This window comes from Pseudophryne corroboree, chromosome 5, assembly GCF_028390025.1.
Source record: "Pseudophryne corroboree isolate aPseCor3 chromosome 5, aPseCor3.hap2, whole genome shotgun sequence".
In the NCBI taxonomy this organism is placed as follows: domain Eukaryota; kingdom Metazoa; phylum Chordata; class Amphibia; order Anura; family Myobatrachidae; genus Pseudophryne; species Pseudophryne corroboree.
The window spans coordinates 113,546,398-113,573,269 of record NC_086448.1 but is presented as its reverse complement, the minus strand read 5'-3'; the positions used below and the strand labels follow the sequence as shown (position 1 = coordinate 113,573,269).

Genomic DNA, 26,872 nt, shown 5'->3' with positions numbered 1-26,872 from the left:
GATCATAATTTTTTCTACACTTATAACATTCACAGAAAGAGCTCTTCAACATCCTGAGATCTACTTTGTCCATAAACAATTGTGCACACAATAAAGACTTCATTGTATTGTTTTTAAATGTAGACTTTGGCCAAGGAGAAATAAAGTAAGAAAGAAAATAAAGTACCTTTAGTTTAGCATCTGGATTGAGAATCATCTGGGCTAAGTGGGCAATTGCCCCTGCGTCCACAACTGTCTGAGCTAGCTCCGGAGAATGCTTTGATAGATCACTCAAGGCTGAAGCTGCAATCCTTTTCAAAGCGATCTCTGGCTCCTGGATACACAGCACTAGGAGGGGAACAGCTCCTGCATCCACCACAGCTTGTGACAGTTCTGGAGGTCCAACAAGAGGTAATTAAGTAAGTACGGGTGACTGACCCTGGTGCAAGCCATTTTTCACTGTGACAGACACACCAAAGGAGAAGAGGGCAGGCTGGACTTTGCTGTCTGCATATCTGCATTTCAAATCAGCCCTCCCAGTTCCTGCAGCCATGTGGACCAATCTGGGGCTGAAAGGAACACCGGTCAATAGTTAGACCCCCTTTACGTGTACACATTTGAGGTAGATTAGGCTGCAATAGCCTGTTATTCTTGTGGAGAAAAAGTAAGCAGATGTCAGCTGTTTAAGCCCAGGCTGTGCCTCGCTCACCAATAGACTGCCATTATATGCATGGATAGCTAGGGAATACAAAGCATTGGAGCAAACATAAAAATGGTCTGTTACTTTCTAAATAACACAATTGTTGTAACTATTATACATATATTAGAAGATATATCTAGCTAAACAAAAAGCTTAAATGTTAAACAAATGGAAAAAATGGAACCTGCAATACATGAGAAACCAGAATATATTGAATATGTAGTACAAACTTTATTTACTACAGTTTAGATGTCATTTTTTTCAGATTAATACATTTCATAATTATATAACTATAAAATCTAATTATATAATTATATAAAATTTAAAATATATATATATATATATATATATATATATATATATATATATATATAGTCATATTTATTGTTTTATAGAGAAAAAATATTGACTGCAGTTTTAACATAGACGGAACACACAAAACTTTAAACATGCTCTTGTACTAGTTAAATGCAATTATATTTTTGTTTTATTACCATATCATTATTTTGGAGGGCAACTAAATATTTCTTAATCTGAATTTATGACAGCACACACGGAAAGTTATTCACCAGCATCACTGTGAGGTGCAAATTTGCACCAAACCCTAGTAACCAGTGACATTTTTATATGTAGTCAACAATCATTGAATATTTGTGATTGATTATTTAGCATTTAGTGCAAATTTGCTCTTAAACACAACTTTTGCAATTTATGTATTTTCTAAAAATATTATCAATTAAATATTTTTAAAAAAAGAAGACTTCTAACTTACAAAAAATGGCAGATGAAAAAAAGATGTGTTGATTTTTATATGCTGTTGCAGTGGGGTTTTTTTTCAGTAAAAATGTATTATTCATCATATTTTGTAAACTTCAATTACAAATATCAGTTAATGCCAGCCTTGGTTTACATTAATACTGGAAAGCACATTTGGACAGACCTCAAAGGTTTCCTCTGTTTTGAGTAATTGAGAAAATCAGTCTTAGGTTTCTTTGATTTGATAAAAAAAAGTTAATGAACAAAAGCAAACAAATCACTGAGATATTATATTTCACAAACTCATTTGTGTCATTTTCCAGTCATTGTAGTTACTGATGGATTCAAACTACCCACCATGTATTTTGAGATACTCAGTGATGTGAGCTTGTGTATAAAAAAAGGCAATTTTAAAAATTAAGATTCATTTAATCTGAGCACATTCTGTGCTATTCTCCAAAGACTACTTGCAAATTGCTCTAGGGCCTCAGTTAAAATGTAGTCTAATTATCTCAAAGGTGAAGTCATTTGAATCACTGAAGTGAGTGAGCTGCATAGAGTTTTAATGATAGGTTACACGCCAGATGGAATGTCCATTTTAAAGGTTAGTAATGGTCAAATTATAAAAACAATGGTCCAGGTTTAGCATCTTCTCTTTGCCCTGTTTTCTGCATTAGATATTTTAGCCAACTGCTACACTATAGGGAAATGACTACGTGAACGTGGTAATTTAATAAATATAGTACAACTTTTGGATAGAAATCAGATTGCCATATATGTTTTTCAGCTGTTTTGTTAATCTTGAACAAAGCTGCAAGGTTGAAGACAATGGAACGGTATATTAACATTTACTTATATAGTGCCAGCATATTCCATCAAGCTTTACAACTGGGTACAGAACAGTAATAAAGCAAGACTGGGTAATAAACAGACATACAAAGAGGTAAGAGGGCCCTGCTCCCATGCTTACAGCCTATAGGGATATATAGGGGTATATGCAATTGCGGTCGAATTCCAGAAATTGTCGAATTTCGGGTCATTTTCGACCAAAAAAAAAAATCGCCTATGCAATTCAGTGCTTTCCGACCAAAAAACGGACTTTCAAAATTCGACTTTTTGAAATTCGACTTTTTGCAAATTCGACTTTTCTGCAATGATACAAGTGCTGCAATTCGACCAAAGCATATTCAATTCAAGTTTGGAAATTCGACAGCAGTGCTTTTAGACCGCAAATTCGTCATTTTCAATCCGCCACACTTTGGAGGGTGAAAACAAATAAAAAAAATTTAAACATGTTTTTTTTTGTGTTTTTTTGGGGGGGAATAGCAGATCTATTTATATTAGAAGGGATTAGGTACTTTTTTTTTTTTTTGGAGGCACAAATATTATTTATATATTTTTTAAAATATTATTATTATTATTTTTTTTTTTTTATGCTGGAACGGTGAAATCATAAAAAAAAATGGCGTGGGGTCCCCCCTCCAAAGCATAACCAGCCTCGGGCTCTTCGAGCTGGTCCTGGTTCTAAAAATGCGGGGAAAAAATTGACAGGGGATCCCCCGTATTTTTAAAACCAGCACCGGGCTCTGCGCCTGGTGCTGGTGCCAAAAATACGGGGGACAAAAAGAGTAGGGGTCCCCCGTATTTTTAACACCAGCATCGGGCTCCACTAGCTGGACAGATAATGCCACAGCCGGGGGTCACTTTTATGCCGTGCCCTGCGGCCGTGGCATTAAATATCCAACTAGTCACCCCTGGCCGGGGTACCCTGGGGGAGTGGGGACCCCTTCAATCAAGGGGTCCCCCCCCCAGCCACCCAAGGGCCAGGGGTGAAGCCCGAGGCTGTCCCCCCCCATCCAATGGGCTGCGGATGGGGGGGCTGATAGCCTTTTGTGATAATAAAAATATATTGTTTTTTCCAGCAGTACTACAAGTCCCAGCAAGCCTCCCCCGCAAGCTGGTACTTGGAGAACCACAAGTACCAGCATGCGGGAGAAAAACGGGCCCGCTGGTACCTGTAGTACTACTGGGAAAAAAATACCCAAATAAAAACAGGACACACACACCGTCGACAGTAAAACTTTATTTCATACGTCGACACACACATACTTACCTATGTTCACAAGCCGACATCGGTCCTCTTCTCCATGTAGAATCCACGGATACCTGAAAAGAAAAGATCAATATACTCACCTCAGCCATGGTCCAGAGATAAATCCACGTACTTGGCAAAAAAACAAACCGAACACCCGCTCCATGCCGGACTGAAAGGGGTCCCATGCTGACACATGGGACACCTTTCCACGAATGAGACCTGTCAGTGACAGCTGTCACAGAAAGGTCTCTAAGCCAATCAGGAAGCGCAACTTCGTTGCGCTCACCTGATTGGCTGTGCGCTGTCTGTACTGTGACAGCACATCGCAAAGCCGCTCCATTACTTTCAATGGTGGGAACTTAGCGGCTAGCGGTAAGGTCACCCGCCGCTCAGCGGCTGACCGGCGGGTGACCCCACCGCTACCCGCAAAGTTCCCACCATTGAAAGTAATGGAGCGGCTTTGCGATGTGCTGTCACAGTACAGACAGCGCACAGCCAATCAGGTGAGCGCCACGGAAGTAGCGCTTCCTGATTGGCTGAAGGGACGTCAGTGACAGGAGTCACGTGATGTCCCGGCATTCGGGAGAAAGGGGTCTGATGTGAAAACATTGGACCCCTTTCTAGTCCGGTATGGAGCGGGTTTTTGCGTGTTTTTTTTTTTTTAAACAAGTACGTGGATTTTACTCTCTGGACGTGGATTTATCTCTGGACGCTGGAAGGTGAGTATAATTTTTTCACAGGTACCCTCGGATCGTCGGAGACCGTGGCAGTCGGCGTGTCAACATAGGTAAGTATGTGTGTGTCGGTAGTGTGTAATAAAGTTTTACTATCAAGGTGTGTGTGTCCTGTTTTTATTTGGGTATTTTTTTCCCAGTAGTACTACAGGTACCAGCGGACCCGTTTTTCTCCCGCATGCTGGTACTTGTGGTTCTCCAAGTACCAGCTTGCGGGGGAGGCTTGCTGGGACTTGTAGTACTGCTGGAAAAAACAATATATTTTTATTATCACAAAAGGCTATCAGCCCCCCCATCCGCAGCCCATTGGATGGGGGGGGACAGCCTCGGGCTTCACCCCTGGCCCTTGGGTGGCTGGGGGGGGGGGACCCCTTGATTGAAGGGGTCCCCACTCCCCCAGGGTACCCCGGCCAGGGGTGACTAGTTGGATATTTAATGCCACGGCCGCAGGGCACGGCATAAAAGTGACCCCCGGCTGTGGCATTATCTGTCCAGCTAGTGGAGCCCGATGCTGGTGTTAAAAATACGGGGGACCCCTACTCTTTTTGTCCCCCGTATTTTTGGCACCAGCACCAGGCGCAGAGCCCGGTGCTGGTTTTAAAAATACGGGGGATCCCTGGCCAATTTTTCCCCTGCATTTTTAGAACCAGGACCAGCTCGATGAGCCCGAGGCTGGTTATGCTTTGGAGGGGGGACCCCACGCCATTTTTTTTCTCGGGTTTTTCACGTTTTTTTACCGTTTATTAAAATCGCGGCAAAATCCGCCAAATCGGCCGATTTTCGCCCGCGACTCTGGCAAATCCGTTTTTCATTGAATATGGTGAATTCCGGAAGCCACCTTCCGGGATTCACCTGTCGAATTGAGTCGAATTAAAAAACGGCGAAAATTGCCGCGAATTCGACCGCAATTGCATATACCCCATAGAGTCAAAGGGGATTGGTATTATTATAATGCATTGCTGGCTAAGCATTTCATGGTTTGCACTGCATTTATCCTAACCTATAGCTGCACACTTAGATTGCAGATCTATTAAGGAAAAATATGAAATATGTTTACTGGTCCATTGGATTCTTTTGCACTACTGAAATATTTCAAAATAATAGAATGGCCTTATCCAGCACAAAAAATAAAAATAAAATCATACATCCTGGATGGGAATCAATCAAAATATACATTTTTGAGTATTGGCATAACTTTGGGACTCCAAAGCCAGGGATAAGTTAGATTAGTAAAACTTGTCCAATGCAAAAATATATATATTTTTTTTTTGCTTTTTTTAATTCAGAAAAATTAGACAACACTGAAACTTGGATTATTTTTTTGAACATTTTTATTGCAGTCCCCTACTCTGGTCACAGTGTAGCCTCATCAGCTTTCTTACTTTTTACATTTTTTTTTATTGTTACAAAGATAAATTGTGTGTGATATATTTTTAACTATACTCCTGGAGAAGAATTATGCTTCAATATCTGACGGAATGGTTATAAACCATGCCTCAATTAGCGGCTTTCAAATGCTTTTTTTCAATTAATTTGTAGTAATGTTTTTTGCATATTTCAGACCAAGCAAAGAGGCTACGTGAAACAACCAGGTGTTTTTAATAACTGAACAATAAACAAGTAAAACATTTTTTCATTGTTCATTATTATAGATCTGAGGAACTTTTCAATGTTTAAAATAATCAAAAAGAGCCACAATTTGTTGTATCAAACGGTTTGTTAAAAAAAGGAAGTTTGAAGGAATAAGTGCTTTAGTTTTCAATCAATTTTATTAATAGTCATATATTAAGCTAAGGTCATAGAGACATTTTATGTCATTATTTTATGACCAGGAAACTGCATTCTAAATATGAGATGAGACCACTCAGCATGAAAAAAGAAAGTGAATGGGGAATGCTTGTCCCCATCACGCTATAGGGATCCTGAGGTCACAACATGGCATGCATTGATTAGATAGGGGAAGCACTGCAGAGCAACTGGAAGAAAGTATTCATTGCCCTATTGCGCTAAATCAGTGGTTCTCGATCTGTTCACAAAAAATGTTCTATAATGGCGGGGCAGGGAATATCCAAGTGGAAATTCAACACATAGGGAAAGCATTGTCCTTGGGATTTCAACCCCATGAATCACATTAGGGTGATTCTCCAGATAGAGAACATAAAGTCCCGTGCATCACATGTTTTTCATTTTTCTTTTTCCTTTTAAACTGGTCTGTTAAGAAATTGTTGTTATATGAGAACTTAATTGCTTGGTAACAATGCCTTACCCTATAACTTAAGACCCACTAAAATTTTGGTATTTTGGAGAAGTATGTTGTTTGAATTTGTGTAGCTGTCCCATGCATCACGGAGAATCGCCCATTAGGACCCTTATAGCAGGCATGAGAATACAGTGACACTATCACTGGTGTTTTCTGCATAAAAGAGTTTTAGTAAAATCAAGATCATATCTGACACAGCGCCCCCTAAGGTCTGAACATGCGAGAATGGTATCTAGATGCACTTTCTATCCCCAGAGTGGGTCTTACTCTAAATAAGCTTTTTTGATGAATTATAATATAGAAGAAGACATAATGTCTTGGAAATTTCTGTCACGGAGTGCTGATTATTGGTCCCATTGATGATCCTCTGTTTTGTTTACAGCATCACCGTGGTTACCAGCCAGGGACCCGTTTTGTCACTTCCGCAGGAAGTGACATACCCGGAAGTGAGGGAGGCGGAGCCAGGTATGCTGGGACTGCGGTGATGTGCAGTGGGAAGTCTCCTTGGGTGAGTCTGTCTATATATTTCACTTTCTGCACTGTTTGTTCATCCTGATGAAGGGGATTTGTTCCCCGAAACGTTGATGTGATGTGATGATTTGAATACACACCTGTTTGCTTTTCAACAAATCTCTGAGTGCCGCCTCATTTTTTGATCTATATATATATATATATATATATATATATATATATATATAAATATAAAAAACCCAGGTCAGCCGGCACTCCATGCACTCCATGCACTCCATGCTAATAGATAACAGCCTCAGTGCCTAAATCCATCAAGTTCATATCTCACCCATCAGGAATAATAAATGGCACTCGAGAGGCAAATTCAAGTTGCTGGAAGACAAATATAATTGTTGATACCTGGTATGTATTGAGAAAGGGGTATACACCCTGAAATGTCGACAATGAAACTGTCTAATGAATACCTGTCTATGAATACCTGTATAATAATACATCTTAATTCATAGTAATGTGTAATAACAATAAAGCACCAAAAGTAGGCCACTAGTTCTTAAAATATATGATTATAATGGCTTTTTAACCACTCAAATTCAACATTTAGGTAAGGATACATAATCTTTGAGTGTTTAAAAAGCCACATTTTTATCATGGGTGTCATCTAACCCCACTTTTTGTATTTGTATAATATAATGAGTGGCTTTAGTTGAAATTAGATCTAAGATAATCATATGTTTTAAGAACTAGTGAATTATGATGTATTATTATCTTTAAGCCCCATCATTTTATTATTGGATATGATTATTATTTAATACCAAAGTCCTTAAATTGGTGCATATGAATCTTTACAGATCACTGTTTTACTGTATCAGTGAATGCCATTGTATCATCCTGTGGGACCATTATAAGTTCAGTAGTGTTCCTTATGCTTTTTTGCACTGTGGTATGTATAATCATCCTTACAAGTATCTATCCAGAAGCCCTTAATATGACTGGTATGACCCTCGTAATGGTCTCTTATCCTCTCTTTTTCCTCTTTAGGCCCAACATAATCGTTGGTTAGCGTATTAAAAATCCTCACAAAGGATTATTTTATGAAAGAAGTATGTACTCGTTCTTACTATTTGTTCATATGGAAAAACAAATATGGTATGTATATTATAGTTAGACCTGCTCTCCTCTTTGTGGATTCTCTGACTGAATAGATTCTTAAAAATCAGTTTTCAGATTGTTTTAAACCGGCTATGTTAGTTATATTACTCTGTATACTATGTCTCTTATAAATATTGGTATGTATCCATGTCTATTGACTATTGTTAAAAATTGTGATTTTGTATATTTATATTGAGTCATTTTATTTATTATTTTGATACTTACTCCTGAAGAAGTCCTTTCGGACGAAATGCTTTGGGTTCTGTGTTTTCTTGATACTTATATCACCATATGAACTACTATCTGGCATGAATATTCTGCCTAGCACAATTGCACAATTGGAATTATTTCCTATGTGAATATATATATATATATATATATCTATATCACACAGTTTTTTTATATTTCCTTTTCCGACAAACTACTAGCACCCTCAGAAATTGTGTTCCATGTTCTAATTATGAGCCCTTACTAGCAGAGGGCTTTTCTAGAGGTGCTGCTGTTTCTTGATTTAAGCGCAGTAGGGTAACAGTTGTTCTATATTATATATATATATATATATATATGCAAGGCGAATAACTTTATCTCATTACAATGGCACATATCAGGGGGTTGGATATATTAGGCAGCAAGTGAAAATTCAGTTCATGAAGTTGATGTGATTAAAGTATGAAAAATGGGCAAGTGTAAGGGTGACAAGGGCCAAATTGTGACAGCTCAACACATTGTAGGGTGTTCCCGATATGCAGTGCATAGTACCTACTAAAATGGTCCAGGGAAGGACAAGCGGTGAAACGGCAACAGGGTTATGGGCTCCTAAGACTCACTGAAGCGCGTGGGGAGTAAAGGCTAGCCCATCTGATCTGGTCACACAGTAGAGCTACTGTAGCAAAAATTGCTGAAAAAGTTCATGCTGTCTATAAAAGAAGGATGTCAAAACCGTTGTGGCGTGTGGCCACACACATTTAGTGTGCATGTGCACAGCGTACCCCCAAGAACATAAATCTACTTGCACCACTGATTACACAGATTTTACTTTAAAAATGTTGCCGGTACAAATAATGCAAATTGTCTGCCAGGGGGCCTCCAGGTTTTGGAACACCTGAGTGGAGTGAATTTATTTCAGTGTATCCTTACTTTAGTATACCTGTATTTCCTGGTCCAAATACTGCAGTATTCTATAATAACTGTGTGACTTGCACATAAGTGGAGACATTCCAGAGATACCAATTGAGATCCAAATGTCAGTTATTGAAACTTTGGACCAGTCACAGTGACTATGTGCCTGATTCAGATTTGTAAGTAAAGAAAAAAAAGCAAGTAACTTTGTGTCTGGAACAAACCATGCTGCCACGCAAGGGGAGCAAATACATTTATAGTGTTTCTGTGCAGGGTAAATACTGGCTGCTTTTGCATGTAGCCCACAAATGTTAGACAGCTTTATTTCTACACTGCAATTTAGATTTCAGTTTGAACACACCCCACTGAAATCGAACTCTCTCTGCACGTGTTACATCTGCCCCACCCGCAGTGCAACATAGTTTTGCCCACTTGCTTGCTTTTTTACTTTGCTTGCAAATCAGAATCGGGCCCTATGTCCCAACATTACATGTATGCTATTCAGGACAGGGTGTGACTGAATGAGAGACGGACTATCACTGCCAAGACACACTTAGCGATAAATTAAATGACGACGCTCATTTTGACCTTTCCTGAGCGACGTTGTTTACTTTATCATTAAGTGTGTATGCCGCCGCCGAGCGATGTGCGGCCCCACGTGTCGTTAATAACCCTCGCTGTCGGACGTGCATGAGCTCAATCTGGACTGTCGTCCAAAAACTGCATGCATGACCCAGCCGCGGCATGACGTTACTGAGCGATATGGTTTGCATATCAGTCTGTACGCATTGCCGCCGACCACCCTGGCCCGGGAGGGGAAACACTAGTTGACGTCGCTCATAGAGCACATCGCTTAGTGTGTACCCACCTTTAAACAGAGAATTGATGATGTTTCCCATAGCATCAGATGCTGTTTATCATTTCTCTATTGCCTTTTAGAAAATGATAGCATCTGATTGGATGCTATGGGCAACATCACCAATTCTCTGTTTTAGAAGCTTTAGTAAAATTTACCCCTACATGTCTACATTTCAAGATGGCGGTTACAGCCAAATTCCCCTATTAGAATTAAGGTCAACAAACAGGGGCCCATAGAACAAACCGGGCAGGTGTACAGTACTTGCACATATGGCTCTTTACCGAGGCGAAGCGGGAAGCACTGGCGTCGAGATGTATTAACATCTCAGCTGCCAGAGACGGGGAGTGAAAACTCCCTACTTTGGTGATGCCTGTCAGCACACACAGCGCACCAGTGTAGTAGGGAAGCACTGTTTCTTACCCCCGGCCGGCTCACTGGGCATGCACGAGATCTCTCTACTCTTGCGAGATATTCTGTGCAGCCTGGAGCTGGTAACCTTGTACAGTATGTGCATCGACATACGTAGCTGTCGAAATCGACAGGTGCAGGTGTCAGAACGTTCAGTGCCACTGACCGTTCATACTTTGCCCTGCATATTGGCATGCTGTTTTACAGATAGCAGCGCCGATAATGACACTTGCCACACACCGCCAGAATCATACATGGGGGTGAAGCGGTATCAGTGCACATAACGTGCGCTGATACCACTTTTCCCCCATAACGGAGGATCATACATCGGTGCCAAAATACCATGAGTGGTTAATTGTTAGACATAAAAAAAATGCCATTTAAATGGTCTTTCATTTGTAAAATATTTTTTTTAAATGGCATGCAACATTTATATCTATTTATATCTATTTTCATATAGCCCATAAGACACCTCTGATCAATGCAAGTATATATAGTACAGTGCATTTTCTCCGGCAACAATAATTCGTGTAAATATGAGCCATGGCTGTGTCAGGTATTGGAAGGTCTAAATATTGCATAAAAAGCTTACTAAGAACATTGCTCGTCCTGAACAATTTTCTAAATGTGCAAAAAGTGTGTTATTACAGATGTGACTTCATACATCATTGCTGCAGTCGCACCAACCTCCAATCTCGGCAAGCTAGATCCTGTGAGACTCCACTAGCGTCGGGCTGAAAATGCATCCTTAGTCACAGCATGATGCATATAGGATGCAACAGGAGATTGTGCTGATTAATTTTATATATGACACTTGTATATTGTGTGCGACTGAGTCTCTGAATCTGTACAGGAAGTGCTACAATGTAGCAGCTGCAGCTTTTTTCCAATTCAAGTTCCGTTGTGCTCCGTATACAAACTGAGTCACACACAATGGCCCTCATTCCGAGTTGTTCGCTCGCAAGCTGCTTTTAGCAGCATTGCACACGCTAAGCCGCCGCCTACGGGGAGTGAATCTTAGCTTAGCAAAATTGCGAACGAAAGATTCTCAAAATTGCGAATAGAAATTTCTAAGCCAGGGATGGGGAACCTTCGGCCCTCCAGCTGTTGTTGAACTACACATCCCAGCATGCCCTGCAACAGTTTTAGCATGGCCAAATAGCAAAACTGTAGCAAGGCATGCTGGTATGTGTAGTTCAACAACAGCTGGAGGGCCGAAGGCTCCCCATCCCTGTTCTAAGCAGTTTCTGAGTAGCTCGACACTTACTCTGCCACTGCGATCAGTTCAGTCAGTTTCGTTCCTGGTTTGACGTCACAAACACACCCAGCATTCGCCCAGACACTCCCACGTTTCTCCAGCCACTTCCGCTTTTTTCCCAGAAACGGCAGCGTTTTTTCACACACTCCCATAAAACGGCCAGTTTCCGCCCAGAAACACCCACTTCCTGTCAATCACACAACGATCACCAGAACGAAGAAAAAACCTCGTAATGCCGTGAGTAAAATACCAAACTTCTTAGCAAATTTACTTGGCGCAGTCGCAGTGCGAACATTGCGCATGCGCAGTTTGCGGAAAATTGCTGCGATGCGATGAAAAAGAACGAGCGAAAAACTCGGAATGAGGGCCAATATACAAGTGTCATTTATCACATTAATCAGCATAGACTCCTCGTGCGTCCTAGATACATTACACTGTGAAAAAGAGGCATTTTCTACAAGATGCCCAATGCTAGCAGAGTTGCATGGGATCTGACGACTCACTAGCGTCAGGCATCTAATGCTGACTGGCATATTGAAGTTAGATAATAATATTTATAATATTATTTATATAGCGCCAGGGCCGTAAGTAGGCATGTGCCAGCGGTGCCTGGCACACATCGCAGATGCCCTGTGGGCGCAGAACTGCCAGCAACACCTGCAATTCCATGCCGCAATGTGCTGCAGGAGGCTACTTGTTACAGACAGGCAGCGCTGCAGCTTGGTGGGCACATTGTTTGGTCCTTCTTGCTTCCTGCGGCTTCCCGCTCTTGCAGCATGTATTGTGTCAGGAAAAGTTGTGTGCTCTGGGAAGGGAGAAAACACACACACACACACACACACACACACACACACACACACACACACACACACACACACTGTATCAGGGGCTCTACCTGGCATAATGTATATCAGGGCTCTACCTGGCATAATGTGTATCAGGGGCTCTACTGTGGTGTAATGTGTATTAGGACCTCTACTATGGTGTAATGTGTGAAAGGGGTGCTACTGTGTGGTGTCATGTGAATAAAGGACACTACTGTGCAGTGTAATGTGAATCTGGTACTATTATGGGGCCATGCCCCTTCCCCATAAAGCCACACCCCTATATTTTTTTGCATGAGCCTTCGCTACACACTGTCCCTATTTTAAATATGGGGGAGAGGGGGCACTAATTTTTTTCTGGCACATGGCACCAAAATGTCTAGTTACAGCACTGTATAGGGCTTTTCTCCTGCAGGACTCAAAGTCGCTTTACAGACCTCATATATTGTACACAGATCAATTATTAGTATTACAGCAAGTAAAAGAATCACACAGAAATAATTAAACACAACAAAAACCTAGAGAGCACAGTAAGCATACTGCTGGGCAGGTGCAGACATTTTGGGGGGAATTCAATTGCCGGCGGCAAATGTAGAAGAACAAAAACGTGACCCAGTTTTTTCCCCACAGCCGCAGGGTTTTGCTGTTCAATTAGTGGACTGAAAATGGGACGTGGTGATTTCTATAGAAATCACTGCATATTTTTTTCTCAAACCTCCAGAGCAAGTTTGATTTTTCCTAAAAATAACGATTTTAGGAATAATCACTGGGACTTGCTCTGGCACCCCCCTTTGGGCGCACTACAAAGGTTACACTGTGGAAGATAAGCCATTCAAGGACCCAAAGCATATATGGGAGACCTGACGTGTGTGTAATAGTAAGATAACCCTGTGTGATCCGCTTGTACTACATCCTGCCCACAGAGGAACCATCAGAGGCAACAAACTGGGGTGCACTGCATAGGTTGCTGCTGGCAGGGTGTGTAGACAGTAGAGGTATAGCAAACAGACATAGCATACTGCGGGGCAGAAGTACATGGTGCAAACAACAGCAGTAGCTAGAGCAGAAAGTAATGGTAGACAGGGGATGCAGTAAAGTTGCTGACAGTCGGCTAACAGGAGCTATTCCCACTCATGGGTGTCCACAACACCCATAGAGTGAGAAAAGAACCTGTGGCGACCGCAGCGAGCGACCGAGCCCGCAAGGGGACAAGCACTCACCCTGCTGCAGGAACACTGACAGCTGGCATCCCGGCCGCTGGTATATCATACTGAACCCGTAGACAGAGTGATAGTAGTCGGCAGACACAAGGAATGCAGGGGGTCATTCAGATCTGATCACTGCTGTGCGTTTTCGCCTAGCGGGCGATCAGATCCGAACTGTGCATGCACCGTGCCTGCAAGTCACACGGCTGCAACGGGCATTGGCGCTCTCCGATGGGATTGTTCGATGGATCCATTCTAACTGGTGTTCGCAAGGAGATTGGAAGGAAGAGGGCGTTTGTGGGTGGCAACTGACTGTTTTCAGGGAGTGTCCGGAAAAACGCAGGCGGGATCAAGTGTTTTCAGGGAGGGTGTCTGACGTCAAATCCGGTCCCGAACAGCCGGATGTGATCGCAGCGGCTAAGTCCTGGGCTACACAGAGACTGCACAAAATCAGTTTGAGCAGCTCTGCTACACATGCGAACGCACACCTGGACAGCGAAAATACACTCCCCCTTTAGGCGGCGACTATCTGAACACGGGACAGCAAAAAACGCTGCCTAGCGATCAGATCTGTATGACCCCTGCAGTACAAATGGTAGTGAATGATGGCCAGTACAGTGAATACAAAGTGATCAGTAAAATTCAGCAAACACTGATGCAGGTTCAGGGCACAAGAGCTGGTTCCCCAAAGCAAAGTGTGCACTGAGCAGCAAAGTCTAAAACAATGAAGTGGGGACTAACAAGGGGAGAGGGGGAGTGTTAATAAAAGACAAACATATCAAAAATATGTTAACAATCAAAATTAAGGCACAATAAAACATCCTGCTGCAGTCCAGTGAGGAAATCACCAGATGTATGAGGACAAATCTGTAGATCTACTTTACTCCATATGGAAATGTAGGCAACATGCATTTAGCTAGAAAGAACAGAAACAAATACTAAATATCTGCTTTCCCACAGTCACAAAGCAACTCTTAGGCTATACAGACTGCGAGGGATTCTGTGCACTGCAGGCACTGATAATAGGCTCGATTATTGGTAACGAGAATATTGCAACAAACCACAAAAGTAAAGTCTGAACCGCAAGATGAGACTACCAGCTTTCAAAGCTGTGGTTTCTGTTCCTATCCTGTTTTGTATTTCATATGTACGCTATGTACAAGACTTCTGCAGCACCTGGTGTGACATCCTGTCACATTGATGAGCTGCTGAGAGTCACAGCTATCGGCCCTGAATGCTAAACTGCTCTTAATGCATAGGAAATACATACAAAAACAACAACAAATAGAACATTTGATTGAAACAGAACTTGTTTATATAAACTCCTAAAGCTACATTTTAGCTGTATAAGCAGACAGAAGCTAAACTTAGAGAGTTCACAGTACATCCTGTGTGGCACTCATTTGCATTCACTTATTTAGATCAACAAAGTTGTCACGTTGTCTAGCTTACAGGCAACAGCTAAAGTTAAACTGTTGATTTACAAACCAGACAATCTGTTCTAAAAACTTTTAAGTGCAGCGGTCACCTATGCATTTTGGGGTCAGACAATTTGTTGGCTGAACCAATATGAAGAATTCTCTAGAAGGGAGTGACATTGCTGAGGCATGAGGCACAAGTATACACACATCTGAGGTAACTGGGCAAGGTGGAGGAAGAATAGTAGAAGACACCACCTGTCCCTTTAATCCCCAGGCTTTACATCTGAATGCACATGTTCTCATTCTTGCTTCCACGTGAACAGCTGATTGAACAGCAATGACATATTTACGCAATCTGATCGTTGTGAATCAGAAAGCTAATGATCATTCCATACACCATCAAATTGACACAATTTGACAGTAGTATATTTTCTATTTAATGCTGGGCCTACACAGAGATTTCCTGTTGACAAGCAGAAAGCATCAGATTTTGTAGCCTGGGACTGATTCAGGTGTGGTTGGAGCGGCGATCGCTGCTGCTTCCATAGCACTAATATGGTAATGCAGCAGGGGGCGTCACGCGTCCTAGGATGCAGCATCGGATCATCAGTGACCCTATCAGCCGCCTGCGTGACATGTAGGGTCACACAAACCGCCCGCGGCAGATCCAACAAAGAGGTCAGGAAATCTTCATCCTCCGATGGAGATCCTGGCCTCATCCCTTCCTCACAGTGGTGATGCTCCTGTTTTGAGAAACAGAGGCTGTCACCCACTCCTCGCTGCCCCCAAATGGCAATCACTGACAGTCTGATACCGTACTGCGTCCTCCGTTGCAGACCCGTACTGCACATGTGCACTATGGATCTGGCGCATGCGCAAAGTGCAGAACACCCGTACTTTGCGGCATGCATCACACCAGCCTCAGGACCTGAATTAGACCCCCTGTGAGATAGTTCTCTGTGTATGGCTATAATATCTGCATTCCTTTACATTGGAGGAAGCATTTCCCCATTCCTCTGCTGTGAAGGAACCCGGGAGATGTCAGGCAGTCAGCCATGCGGCCTTTCGGCATATCAGCCTGACAGACCGATAATACGGTAAGTGGCGGCAATACACTTTTGTATTGGCCAGCTAATTGTATAGTATTTGCCCAGCATAAGCTTTTTTAGCAATATGCTGGACACAATTACTTTTCAATTCTCTGTGCCTGTTGGAAGCACAAGTGCACAGCTCCATCACTCACTCTGTAAGAAAGTTCTTCCTTATCTTACCTTTCAGTCTTCATCCCTCCAATTTCATTTTGCGTGTCCTCTTGTTCTAGAAAGCCTCTTATTTTAAAAATTCTGCCTCTTGAGCAAGAAGGCGGTATGAGTGGGTACAAAGTACCCAGGCCTCTCTGGGGGCAGCAGGATCGCCAGAGCAGAGTTATCCTAAGAGCTCTGAAACAAGGATGCCATCAGTTCCCCGGGCTGGTACAATTCTGTAGCAATGGGGTCACCTGTGCACAGTGTATAAATACACCTGACAGATGGGAAGGTCCTTTGCCTGCCTTCTGGCTTGTCAGTATCAGACTGCAGTACACCACAGAGGTACTCCCTGTCTCTACCACTATCTCCCTTTCTCTTGCAGTCTCACTATGGGCCTAATTCAGACCTGATGCTCCTCTGCGTTTTTGCAGAGGTCTGCGATCAGATAGCCGACACCCATAGAGAGTGAAAACACGCCCCATTCAAGTGTGTGAATGCATGTTTACGCCGTGCGAAAACTTAGCCAGACATCTGCAAATCTGATCGCAACTCACCATCCAAATGATTTTTCCAGGATGTGCGGTCTGTGCGTAGCCCAGGACTTACTCCTACAGCGTGAAAGAAACAGGCTGGGAGCGGACGCCACACACCCTCCCAGAAAATGCTTGGGCATGTCCCCCGTTTGTCCTAACACTCCCAGAAAACGGGCAGTTACCACCCCCAAACGTTTCCTGTCAATCAACTTGCGCAGCCTAGCGATTGAAATTTTTGCACCATTCTTTTGCAGTTTGGCCTTGCGCCTGCGCATTGTGATCCATGCGCATGTGTAGTCATTTGATAATTGCCTGTCATGCGAAATCGCACAACAGCGATCAGGTCTGAATAAGGCCCTATCTCCTTTTCTCCTGCAGTCTCTCTCACTATGTGGGTATTCAGAGTTGTTAGCATACCAAAAAAAGCACACTAATGGGCAAACCCATGTGCACTGCAGGTGGGGCAGATATAACATGTGCAGAGAGAGTTAGATTTGGGTGGATTATTTTGTTTCTGTGCAGGGTAAATACTGTCTGCTTTATTTTTACACAGCAATTTAGATTTCAGTTTAAACACACCTCATCCAAATCTAACTCTCTCTGCACAGGTTACATCTGCCCCACCTGCAGTGCACATGCTTTTGCCTATTAAGTGTGCTTTTTTGGATTGCTAACAAGTCAGAATAATCTCCTGGATCCCTTTTCCCTGCAGGCCCTTCCACTGGGCCTTATTCAGCTAGCATCACTACTGCGATGCGATGGGCCAGTGCACACACGAAGGGCCCATTCTGCACGTGCGCAGGCAATACGATCGTATTGCAGTGATGCAAATGCCTCTGTCTGATTGAGAGGCAAAGGCGTTCGCAGAGCGGTGATGTGTTGTTGCGGGGGCGTATCAACGGAAACGCGGATGGGTCCAGGCCATTTTCGGGGCAGCCACGCAATGTCACACATGGCCGCTGCAAGAAAAAAACATGGTGGCAGTGCGCCCGTCTTCGCAGGGGGCTGCACTTATTTTGTCGGGCCTGCAATGCAAGCGCATTGCAATCGCTTCGTTGGCGGCAAATAGCATGCTGGGCGGCCTTGCCCTGAAAAATGCTGAAAAAGGTCCACTGTCCCCTTTTCCCATGCATTCTCACCCACTGTCCATTTTCACCCTGCAGTCTCGCTCATCGTCCCCTTTTAACCTGCAGTCTCTTTCGTTGTCTACATTTCCCCTGCAGTCTCTCTCACTCTTGTTTGTGTTTGCCCCCCAGGCTGAAGGTTAGTGCAGGGCCGGATCCAGGGGGGGGGGCGAACGCCCCCCCTAACTGTCATAGCCACGCCCACTTACATGAGGTGGGGGCTGCTGCCAGGTGATGGTGTGTGGCTGCACTAACATCCCTCCCCATCCTCTGTGTCCCTGTGGCCCCTATCCCCATCTGCCATCATCACATGCCGTCACCCCCACCTTGGGCAGTGTGTGCCGCCCATCGGTGTGTTAGTAGTTACATGTGCCCAGTGTGTGTGTGTGCTACATAAGAAGTACATGTGCAGCCTAGCAATGCTTTCTATGCTCTTTAGAGCATTAATTGACAGTTGGTACAGGAAGTGGGAGGAGTAGAATGTAGGGGAGGAGTCAGGAATAAATAAACCGCCCCCCCTAAAAGAAAAGTCTGAATCCGTCCCTGGGTTAGTGTGCCTTGAAGACCGAAGCTGGAAATCACTGCACTATGGAATATCTAGGGGCCAAATAGCTGGTCTTACAAGAACCTCAAGAAAATGTATAGGTCAATAGGGAGCAACATTAATTTCCCCAAGCCGTTGTAAAGGGCAGGATACAATGAGGTAGATGTATGAATGCTCGATATAGGGGAGAAGTGGTATCAGAGCTGTTATATGCACTGATACTGCTTCTCCCCATGTATGAATGCGGAAAAGTGTGCTCAGTGACAGGGTGCTATGCACTCATGTCATTATCAACGCAGCTGTCTACAAGATAGCACACACATGCAAGGCAATGGGCCTAATTCAGACCTGATCGCAGCAGCAGCAACATTTTTATATAATGGGCAAAACCATGTGCACTGCAGGGGGGGCAGATATAACATGTGCAGAGAGAGTTCGATTTGGGTGGGGTGTCTTCAAACTGTAATCTAAATTGCAGTGTAAAAATAAAGCAGCCAGTATTTACCCTGCACAGAAACAAAATAACCCACCCAAATCTAACTCTCTCTGCAAATGTTATATCTGCCCCCCCCCCCCCCTGCAGTGCACGTGGTTTTGTCCATTAGAGAAAGTTTGCTACTGCGATCAGGTCTGAATTAGGCCCTGTGTATGAGTCGGTTGCAAATCTACCCTAATATCCTGTGCAGGTGAAAGTCCAGGACTCCTATACACAGTATGTTCTATGTGACTCCTGCCCTGGTATAGTCTACAAACAAAATTGAACTGCGGTACATCTGGTGTTTATAAGTGGTGCCATGTCTGTACTCGCAGCTGCAATTGGCCAAGGCGTCTCTTTGCCCACTGTGTGGTTGTGGTTATGTGTTTTTTTTTACCTTCTTATAGCACAGAAAAGGCCTTAGCAGTGCTACTCTCAGGATTACTAGATGAGCTAGAACAATTGGATGAGAAATAAATGAGGAGTAGATCTTGCTGGCGCATAGAGGCAGTACTGGCTTGTAGACTGACCAAGAACCAGCACTCTAGACTGCAGGACCTGGTAGTCCCACTGCTTAGTGCACATGGGGCCCTAAGGCAAGTGCTTCCATTGCCTCCAGGAGTTACGCCACTGGTCACAACTGCCCTTGGGGTGTAAAATATCTATCTAGATTGGTAATGAAAGTTTGTATGCCCATTGTCACTTGCATCTAAATTACAACCTTAGTAGCCCCAATCTAGGATATGTATCTTTCGCGATTTCAGTTTAGATATTATTCTTTACTGAAAAAAACCTGATGGCTTAACGAAGGGTTTAACCTGCACACTTCATAAATATAAATGTCCTTGTTTTGTGTTTTATTGCCTTTTATACAGTTTTCAGATGTATAACTGTCACGTGACAAATTAGGAATAATGTGCTCACTACTGTAAATGATATGGAAATAAGAAGTCACCAAGGATCTCACAATGTTCTAGGTGTGCAATATTCCGTAGTTTTCCCTAATGAATACTGAAACAGTGACATGATGAATCGTGTTCACATAGATATCAACATCACTTGTGTATTATACTGGAATATAATAATGAGTATCACTGTATCCCTGTAATCTATTTAAAGACCTCAGAGTTTTTAATTTTTTATGCACGTCATGCAACTAGACTTAAAAATGTGTTCTTCAGAATGAGCAAAAAACCTGCGCGTGGTTAATTTTTTCTTTCTTTCCATGCAGTGTAATAATTTCCCCTAACGTTAGCCATATTATCAAGCACTTCTGCCTATGCTGTGTTTATTGGCACCTGGCCAGCTCCTTCAGTGGGTATAGTCGGCTCGCACATGGAGTGGAACCTCTGGAGAGTTTCAGAATGCTGTATCACAGAAGGATATAATCACATTCTATGACCTTTGAACTGTGGCAGAGCAATTCTGGAAAGCCACAGATTACCATAAATACCCACGGCTGACTATACAGAGCAACAGGTTTTTTTTCTTGCTGCAACGGCACAAATGAGATTAAGCATAATCCCTCTATTTCTTGTAAAGTTCATATCCATGTAAACCCTCTACCCAAGAAAACCACTTCTGCAGTCCATCAAGTGTGCTAACCCAATGGATTTATAGCTTGCTACATTCTAACTGTAGGTTTTCATTAGACAGAGATTGAACATCTTTGCTTCCTGTAACAATACTTTCCATTGTAATCTTCTGCATCTGTTGCTACTGACAAGTTAAATTTGGAAAAATAAAGTAAATATAAAAATGAATTTAGCCACTGTCACTGTCACCTGGTCTGTATATCACATGGGGCCTGAGTCCGATGTGGTTGGAGTTGCTATCACTGCTGCTTCCTTGTGATAGTACTGATGCAACAGGAGGCGCCTATTACAAGCAGATGCCTCCTGCTGCAGTAGTGATCCGACCTGCATCCTAGGACGCAGCTTTGGATTACTCAGTCACAATCGGGCGGCTTATACCACCTATGGTGCTGCGCAAGCCACCCGTCACAGAGGCCTACAATAGAGATCCCTGACCTCTTCCCACCCTCTAAATGGAGATGACTCACCTCAGTTATTACAAACTGAGGTCACCGATGCCCCCTCCCCACCCCCTATACAGCGAATATTGGTACTTTGCACATGATTGCGCAGGTCCAACCGCACTTGAATGACACCTATGGAGCATATCACAGCAACTCTACATGACATTGTTAAGAACTTTCTACGAGTATGGATGAGGTCTACCTTCTATTTTGAGGCTGAATCCCCGTTACATACTATCCAATTGCTCCATATAGTATACCTATTCCCTATCCTCATTAAAAGTCGGCGCCTAGCCCTTTCCCCTTGTGCTTCACACTACCGATTCACACTATGCTTCACGCTACCGATTTTATTCACTCTACTTATTACTTTGTTCTTATGTGATGTCCATTTTTGTTCTCAATTTGGTTTATGTGTGTATTGTTATTTTGTAAGCTGAATAAAGTTACAAAAATTTGAATAAAAAAATATTTGCGCTATGTTTATAATTGCGCCACCAGTTTGGTGCTTTATTTTGCATGACTGCACAAGACAGGCAGTTCTAAAATGTGCCCTCATGCACTGCATTAATATTATCTGTGTGTGTATATTCAAAGAAAAACCTACACAAACAGCAGAAGCAATGGAATCAGAAACAGACTGTTTTGATGTTGATGTTTTGAACACATGGAAACAAAGTAATTCACATAATGCAATCTATAAAAGCACCTGTTCTCTGCTCGCATCCGACAAATCTGTAAGTAATACAGGACCAGCACCAAAAGTTAGAAGCTAATAAAATGATTATATGCTTGTGCACCAATAAAGGGAATTTTAATTTGGGCATTGGGCGACCACTAATGCATTAACATTGTGTGCAGAGAAAAACATGAATATTTGTTTGAATGTTTAGTTGTCAATCCTTTTGATTGTATGGGCAGGACCCTCTCCCTGTCATCTCTGCATAATTATACTGTAATTATGTACATTTTGCCCGGGCCCGGGGCCAGGGTCGTCTTAACAGCAGTGTAGGCCCTTGGGCACAGCAATGCAGCGGGGCCCCTACCCATCCTCCAGCGGTAGGGGTGTGGGGTGCTCTCAGCGACAGCTTTGATGTCCCGTGGGCGGTAGGGGGTGTTCTATCTTCCACTCAGCATGTAGGACCTGGATCAGTAATTTCTGCTAATTACTCCTTTACTGCACAGATGGAGGGAGATGGGGCGGGAGGGAGAACACTAAACTGTAGAAGGGGCATTGGGCTGAATGAAGGGGCCCCGGTACATGACTTCCAGGGTGGTAGGTGGGGTGTAATACGTAGGGGAGGGGTGGATAGTGGAGTGGGCTTAATGTTTATAATTTTCCGGTGGGAGGGCAGCTTGCTTGACTGCAGATATCTCCAGTTCCTAGAAATGTATTTCTTAGCTTTGAATGGGATTAAACAAAAGCTATAGAGCCCCACTTTCAGGAGGGACTGGCATAGGCGTGCGCAGCACATTTTATTAGGGGGTGCACTGTCGGAGGGGTGTGTCTAGCACCGCTTTTTGGGCGTGTCTAGCACCATCTATTGATGGCCAATGCAATATAAAATATCCACCCTTGTACCAATCCTAATAAAGCAGATACATTGTCAGATGTTGTGGTGTGCACCAAACAAACACCCCTGATGGCACTCACTGCAATTACACTGCTCCTCCTCAGCCTGGTCTGGCTCCCCCTCTCTTTCCCCTGCAAGCTGCAGTCACTCACTGACACTGACAGTCGCAGACTAGTACTACTGCTGCTGGAAAAAAGAGTGACGTGTCAATGCTGCTGCGGACCGCCTGCCAGTATTGAATTTGTCTTCCTAAGAGGAACACTGGCTGCATGCTGATCCTCATCAGTGGCTGGCGTTGGCATAGCATAGAAGGAGAGAGGGGTGCATGTGGCGGGTGGGCGTGGGAGCAGCATGATCTAATCACATCACATCACGCTGTTTTTGTACATGGAGGTGGAAAGCCGGTGGCAGTGACACCCTTGATTAACCCAGGCGTCCGGTCAGTAATGCAGTCCTGACAGGGTGCAGCGCAGAGGGGACAGTAATCAGCCTGCTCGGCTATCGCTGCATCAGGCATGTGAGATCGGGGTGCCAGACATTAGGGGGTGCCTGTGCGCACCAGGCACCCCCCTGCGCACACCTATGGGGACTGGGGAATCAGAGTTCAGGAGCCAGAGCAATCCACCAATAAAAATATAAAACTGCATGCCAGGATCTGGAACAGGGACCACCTGCTTGATGGCTGATATCTCTGGTTCTGGGCATAGTAGAGCTGCCAGTGTCCACTGAAAGAGAAGAGCCCCAACTTTTGCAATGTACCATCAGAAACACTCTAAGTTAGACAGAACCTGAGATATCAGGCTGGGAAGGACAATTAACAGGCTTGGATGGGGACCACTGCTTTGAAGTCAGATATCTCCGGTTCCCCTGGGCCGATTTTCAAAAATCTGGTATCCCTGGAAAGAGGGGACCCTCAGCTATCATCCTAGGGCCCTTACATTCCTGGGGCCCTTGGGCAAGAGCCCATTGAGCCCATACGAAAAGACGGCCCTGCCCGGGGCTCTTGGAGGGTACAGAGTGCCTGCATGGCACTTGGGTGCGAGGAGAGTGGAGTGATTGCTTCTGCAGCAGTCTCTCTTCCCAGCCTAGCACACACGCTGATTGTGTGCTGTGCTGGGGAGAGAGGCAGCTACTCCTCTCTCTCAACGTGATATGCGGGGAGGGGGGTAAACGCCCATATTAGCACCTATGCCGCCACCTACCCACACCGCGTGTGGGCGCTTCACGAACGCACAAATACTACATTTTAGAAAAATTACTTATGAGGGGGGCTGGCCACCTTCCTGCATTGGCCACATTCCTTTGCAGTGCCTGTGCCCAGCACAGCCGTCGGTGCCCCTGATTTAGGGGTATATTCAATAAAAGTCGGATCCATTCCAACATGCATTTGTCGGAATGGATCCGACCAGCCCTATTCAATGAGTGACCACATCCGACTGTCGGATTTGGCCGTTCCCTCTCGTCCTGCTGCTGCTGCTGTCAGCAACTCCCCGTGTGTGAAATCACAGGGAGCTGCTGGAAGGAGCCGCACCGTGTAGCCGCCTGTGTGTATTCATGGAGCGCTCCCATGTAGCCAGAGAGCGCAGCCGTGTAGCCAGAGCGCGCAGCCGTGTAGCCGAAGAGCGCTGCCGTGTAGCAGTGGTGCGCTGCCGTGAGAAAGGAGCCCGGCAGAAAGAAGAGCGTCTTCCACCAACTGCGGCTGCAGCTGCCCCCACCAGTAAGCACTTTCTTTCCCTCCGTTGCCCCACTCCCATGTCTGATCTCCTCAATCCAACTTTTTTTAAAGTCGGATTGAGATTGTCGGAAACGGGGCAAAATCCTGTCGGATTTGGCCCCGTTTCCGACAGAAGCACGCGGATCGGCGGCTATTCCGCCGATCCACGTGTTTTCCGACAAGTTGGGAATTCCCGACTTGTCGGAAAAAAACTGCCCCTGTTGAACATTGTAGGTTGGAACCCCTTCCGACCTAAATCAGGAGCAACTCCCCTCTCTGTCTGCTGTTTGTGAACCCTCCCCCTTTCTAGCACCTGATCTATAATTATCTCTAGGAATGATTGAGCAACTGCCACTGTTTGTCTGCATGTGTGAGAAGGCATTGAAAGGGAGCAGCATTTGGAAGGCATGCTGTTCCTTGTAGTGCTAATGGGAGATCCTGGGTGTGGCTCCCAGGTAAGTTAGCCCTCTTTCTTGATGCGGCTCAGCAGCTAAATATGTCTATGCATGCGACCAATTTCACTGAAATTCTATTACCAGATAGGTTCGGATATGGTTACAGATAATTTTTAGTGTGCTGGGGGGATACTAGGGGGGAAGAAAGCACCCCCCTCTCTGCTTATTGTACTAAGTGCATACTGTAATTATGTACATTTTATCTGGCCCGGGGCTCTTGGAGGGTATATTTGCATTATATGGATTATGCTTAGTATGACCTTTTTTGTTTTTAGCTTTACTATTGTAAATTTTTGGAACGTCCTCGCCTTATCTCCTCTACAGAGTTATTTTTTTCTTCTGTATGTGACCTGTCAGTTGCTGTGAGCCTTCTACCTTCTCCTTCTGTACTGTTACACGTTAGACTGTGGATAATGATGTGATGTTACTAGATGATTATCAGAAGTGTGTGTTTTCATATGAGGTGTCAGATGATGAGTGAGTATGGGAAATAACAGAATTGTTCATGTTTTATGCTGGAACTCTCTGTAAGTAACACCACTGACACTGGTGGGAGGGGTCAGAGTTCATACCTACTGCCATTACATATCAATGTGATGATATATATACGTTATGGTAAGAACTTACCGTTGATAACGGTATTTCTCCTAACTCCACAGGATAACAAGCTTTCAGGGCTCCCAGGATGCAACGGGCCCGTCCATATATCCCCGCCCACTGGCTCAGGCAAATCAGTTGGATTCCAAAGCATCTAGGCAGGAGCATCAGGTAGAGCCCTAAACAGGCTAGAAGAACACACATGCACACCCTTCCGTACAAGAAGGAAGAGGTTAGTGAGTAGCAAGATCCTCAAATCAGGTGCGTCAGGGTGGGATCCCTGTGGAACCTGTGGACTTAGGAGAAATACCGTTATCAACGGTAAGTTCTTACCATAACGTATAATTCTTCGGCAGGGTCCACAGGTTATCCACAGGCTAACAACAGGATTTCCCAAAGCAATTTTTGTTGTGGGGACACTCCTGATTGGACAGGAGATCCTTACGCCCGAATTCAGCGTCATGAGAGGCAAAAGTATCCAAACATAATGTCTAATGATTGTGTTAATGGAAGACTATGTGGCTGCCTTACATATCTGTTCTGCTGAAGCACCATGTTGTGCTGCCTATGAAGGACCTACCTTACGAGTAGAGTGAACAGAGACATTAGCCGGAACAGGGAGATCTGCTTGAAAATATGCTTCTGAAATCGTCATTCGAAGCCCTCTAGCCAGCGTCTATTTATTAGCAGGCCATCCTTTCTTGTGGATTCCGTAGAAAATGAAGAGATAATCTGTCTTTCTGATGGCACTGGTGCGATCCACGTAGATCCTTAATACTCGGACTACGTCCCACAACGCATCTCCCGCAGAAAGTCCTGATACCTGAAAAAAACGGGACTACAATTTCTTCATTAAGGTGGAATTTAGACACCACCTTAGGAAGATACCCAGACCTAGTTCTGAGAACTGCTTTATCTAGATTAAAAAAAAAAAATCAGAAAAAGAGAACATGACAACGCTCCTAAATCTGACACTCTTCTAGTTGATGCCATAGGCAGTAGAAAGAGAACTTTAGCTGTCCTCCATTAAGATCCACTTTATGAAGTGTTTCAAACGGAGCAACTTGAAGGGCTTTGAGGACTAGACTTAAGTCCCAAGGCACTGTAGGAGGAACAAAAGGAGGTTGAATGCGCAGCATTCCTTGGAAAAAGTATGCACATCCTGTAAATTAACAATTTTTTAGAACCCTACAGTCAATGCTGATACTTGTACTCTCAAGGAAGCCACCTTCAACCCTTATCCATTCCCGCCTGAAGGAAATCTAAGACCCTGGAAACTTGGAAAGATTTCGGGTCCATATTTCTTGCACCATGAATATGGGCCTACCATATT

General features: G+C 43.9%; 1 protein-coding gene across 2 annotated transcripts in view; it reads right to left on the bottom strand.

The window, feature by feature from the left end:
* SPAG6 (sperm associated antigen 6) overlaps positions 1–26,872 on the bottom strand; it is a 350,667-nt gene that overhangs the window by 88,929 nt on the left and 234,866 nt on the right. For both annotated transcript variants that reach the window (XM_063921580.1, XM_063921579.1), the window contains exon 5: positions 167–372. In XM_063921580.1, the coding sequence (XP_063777650.1) occupies positions 167–372 (206 nt within the window). The remainder of the gene's footprint in view (positions 1–166; positions 373–26,872) is intronic.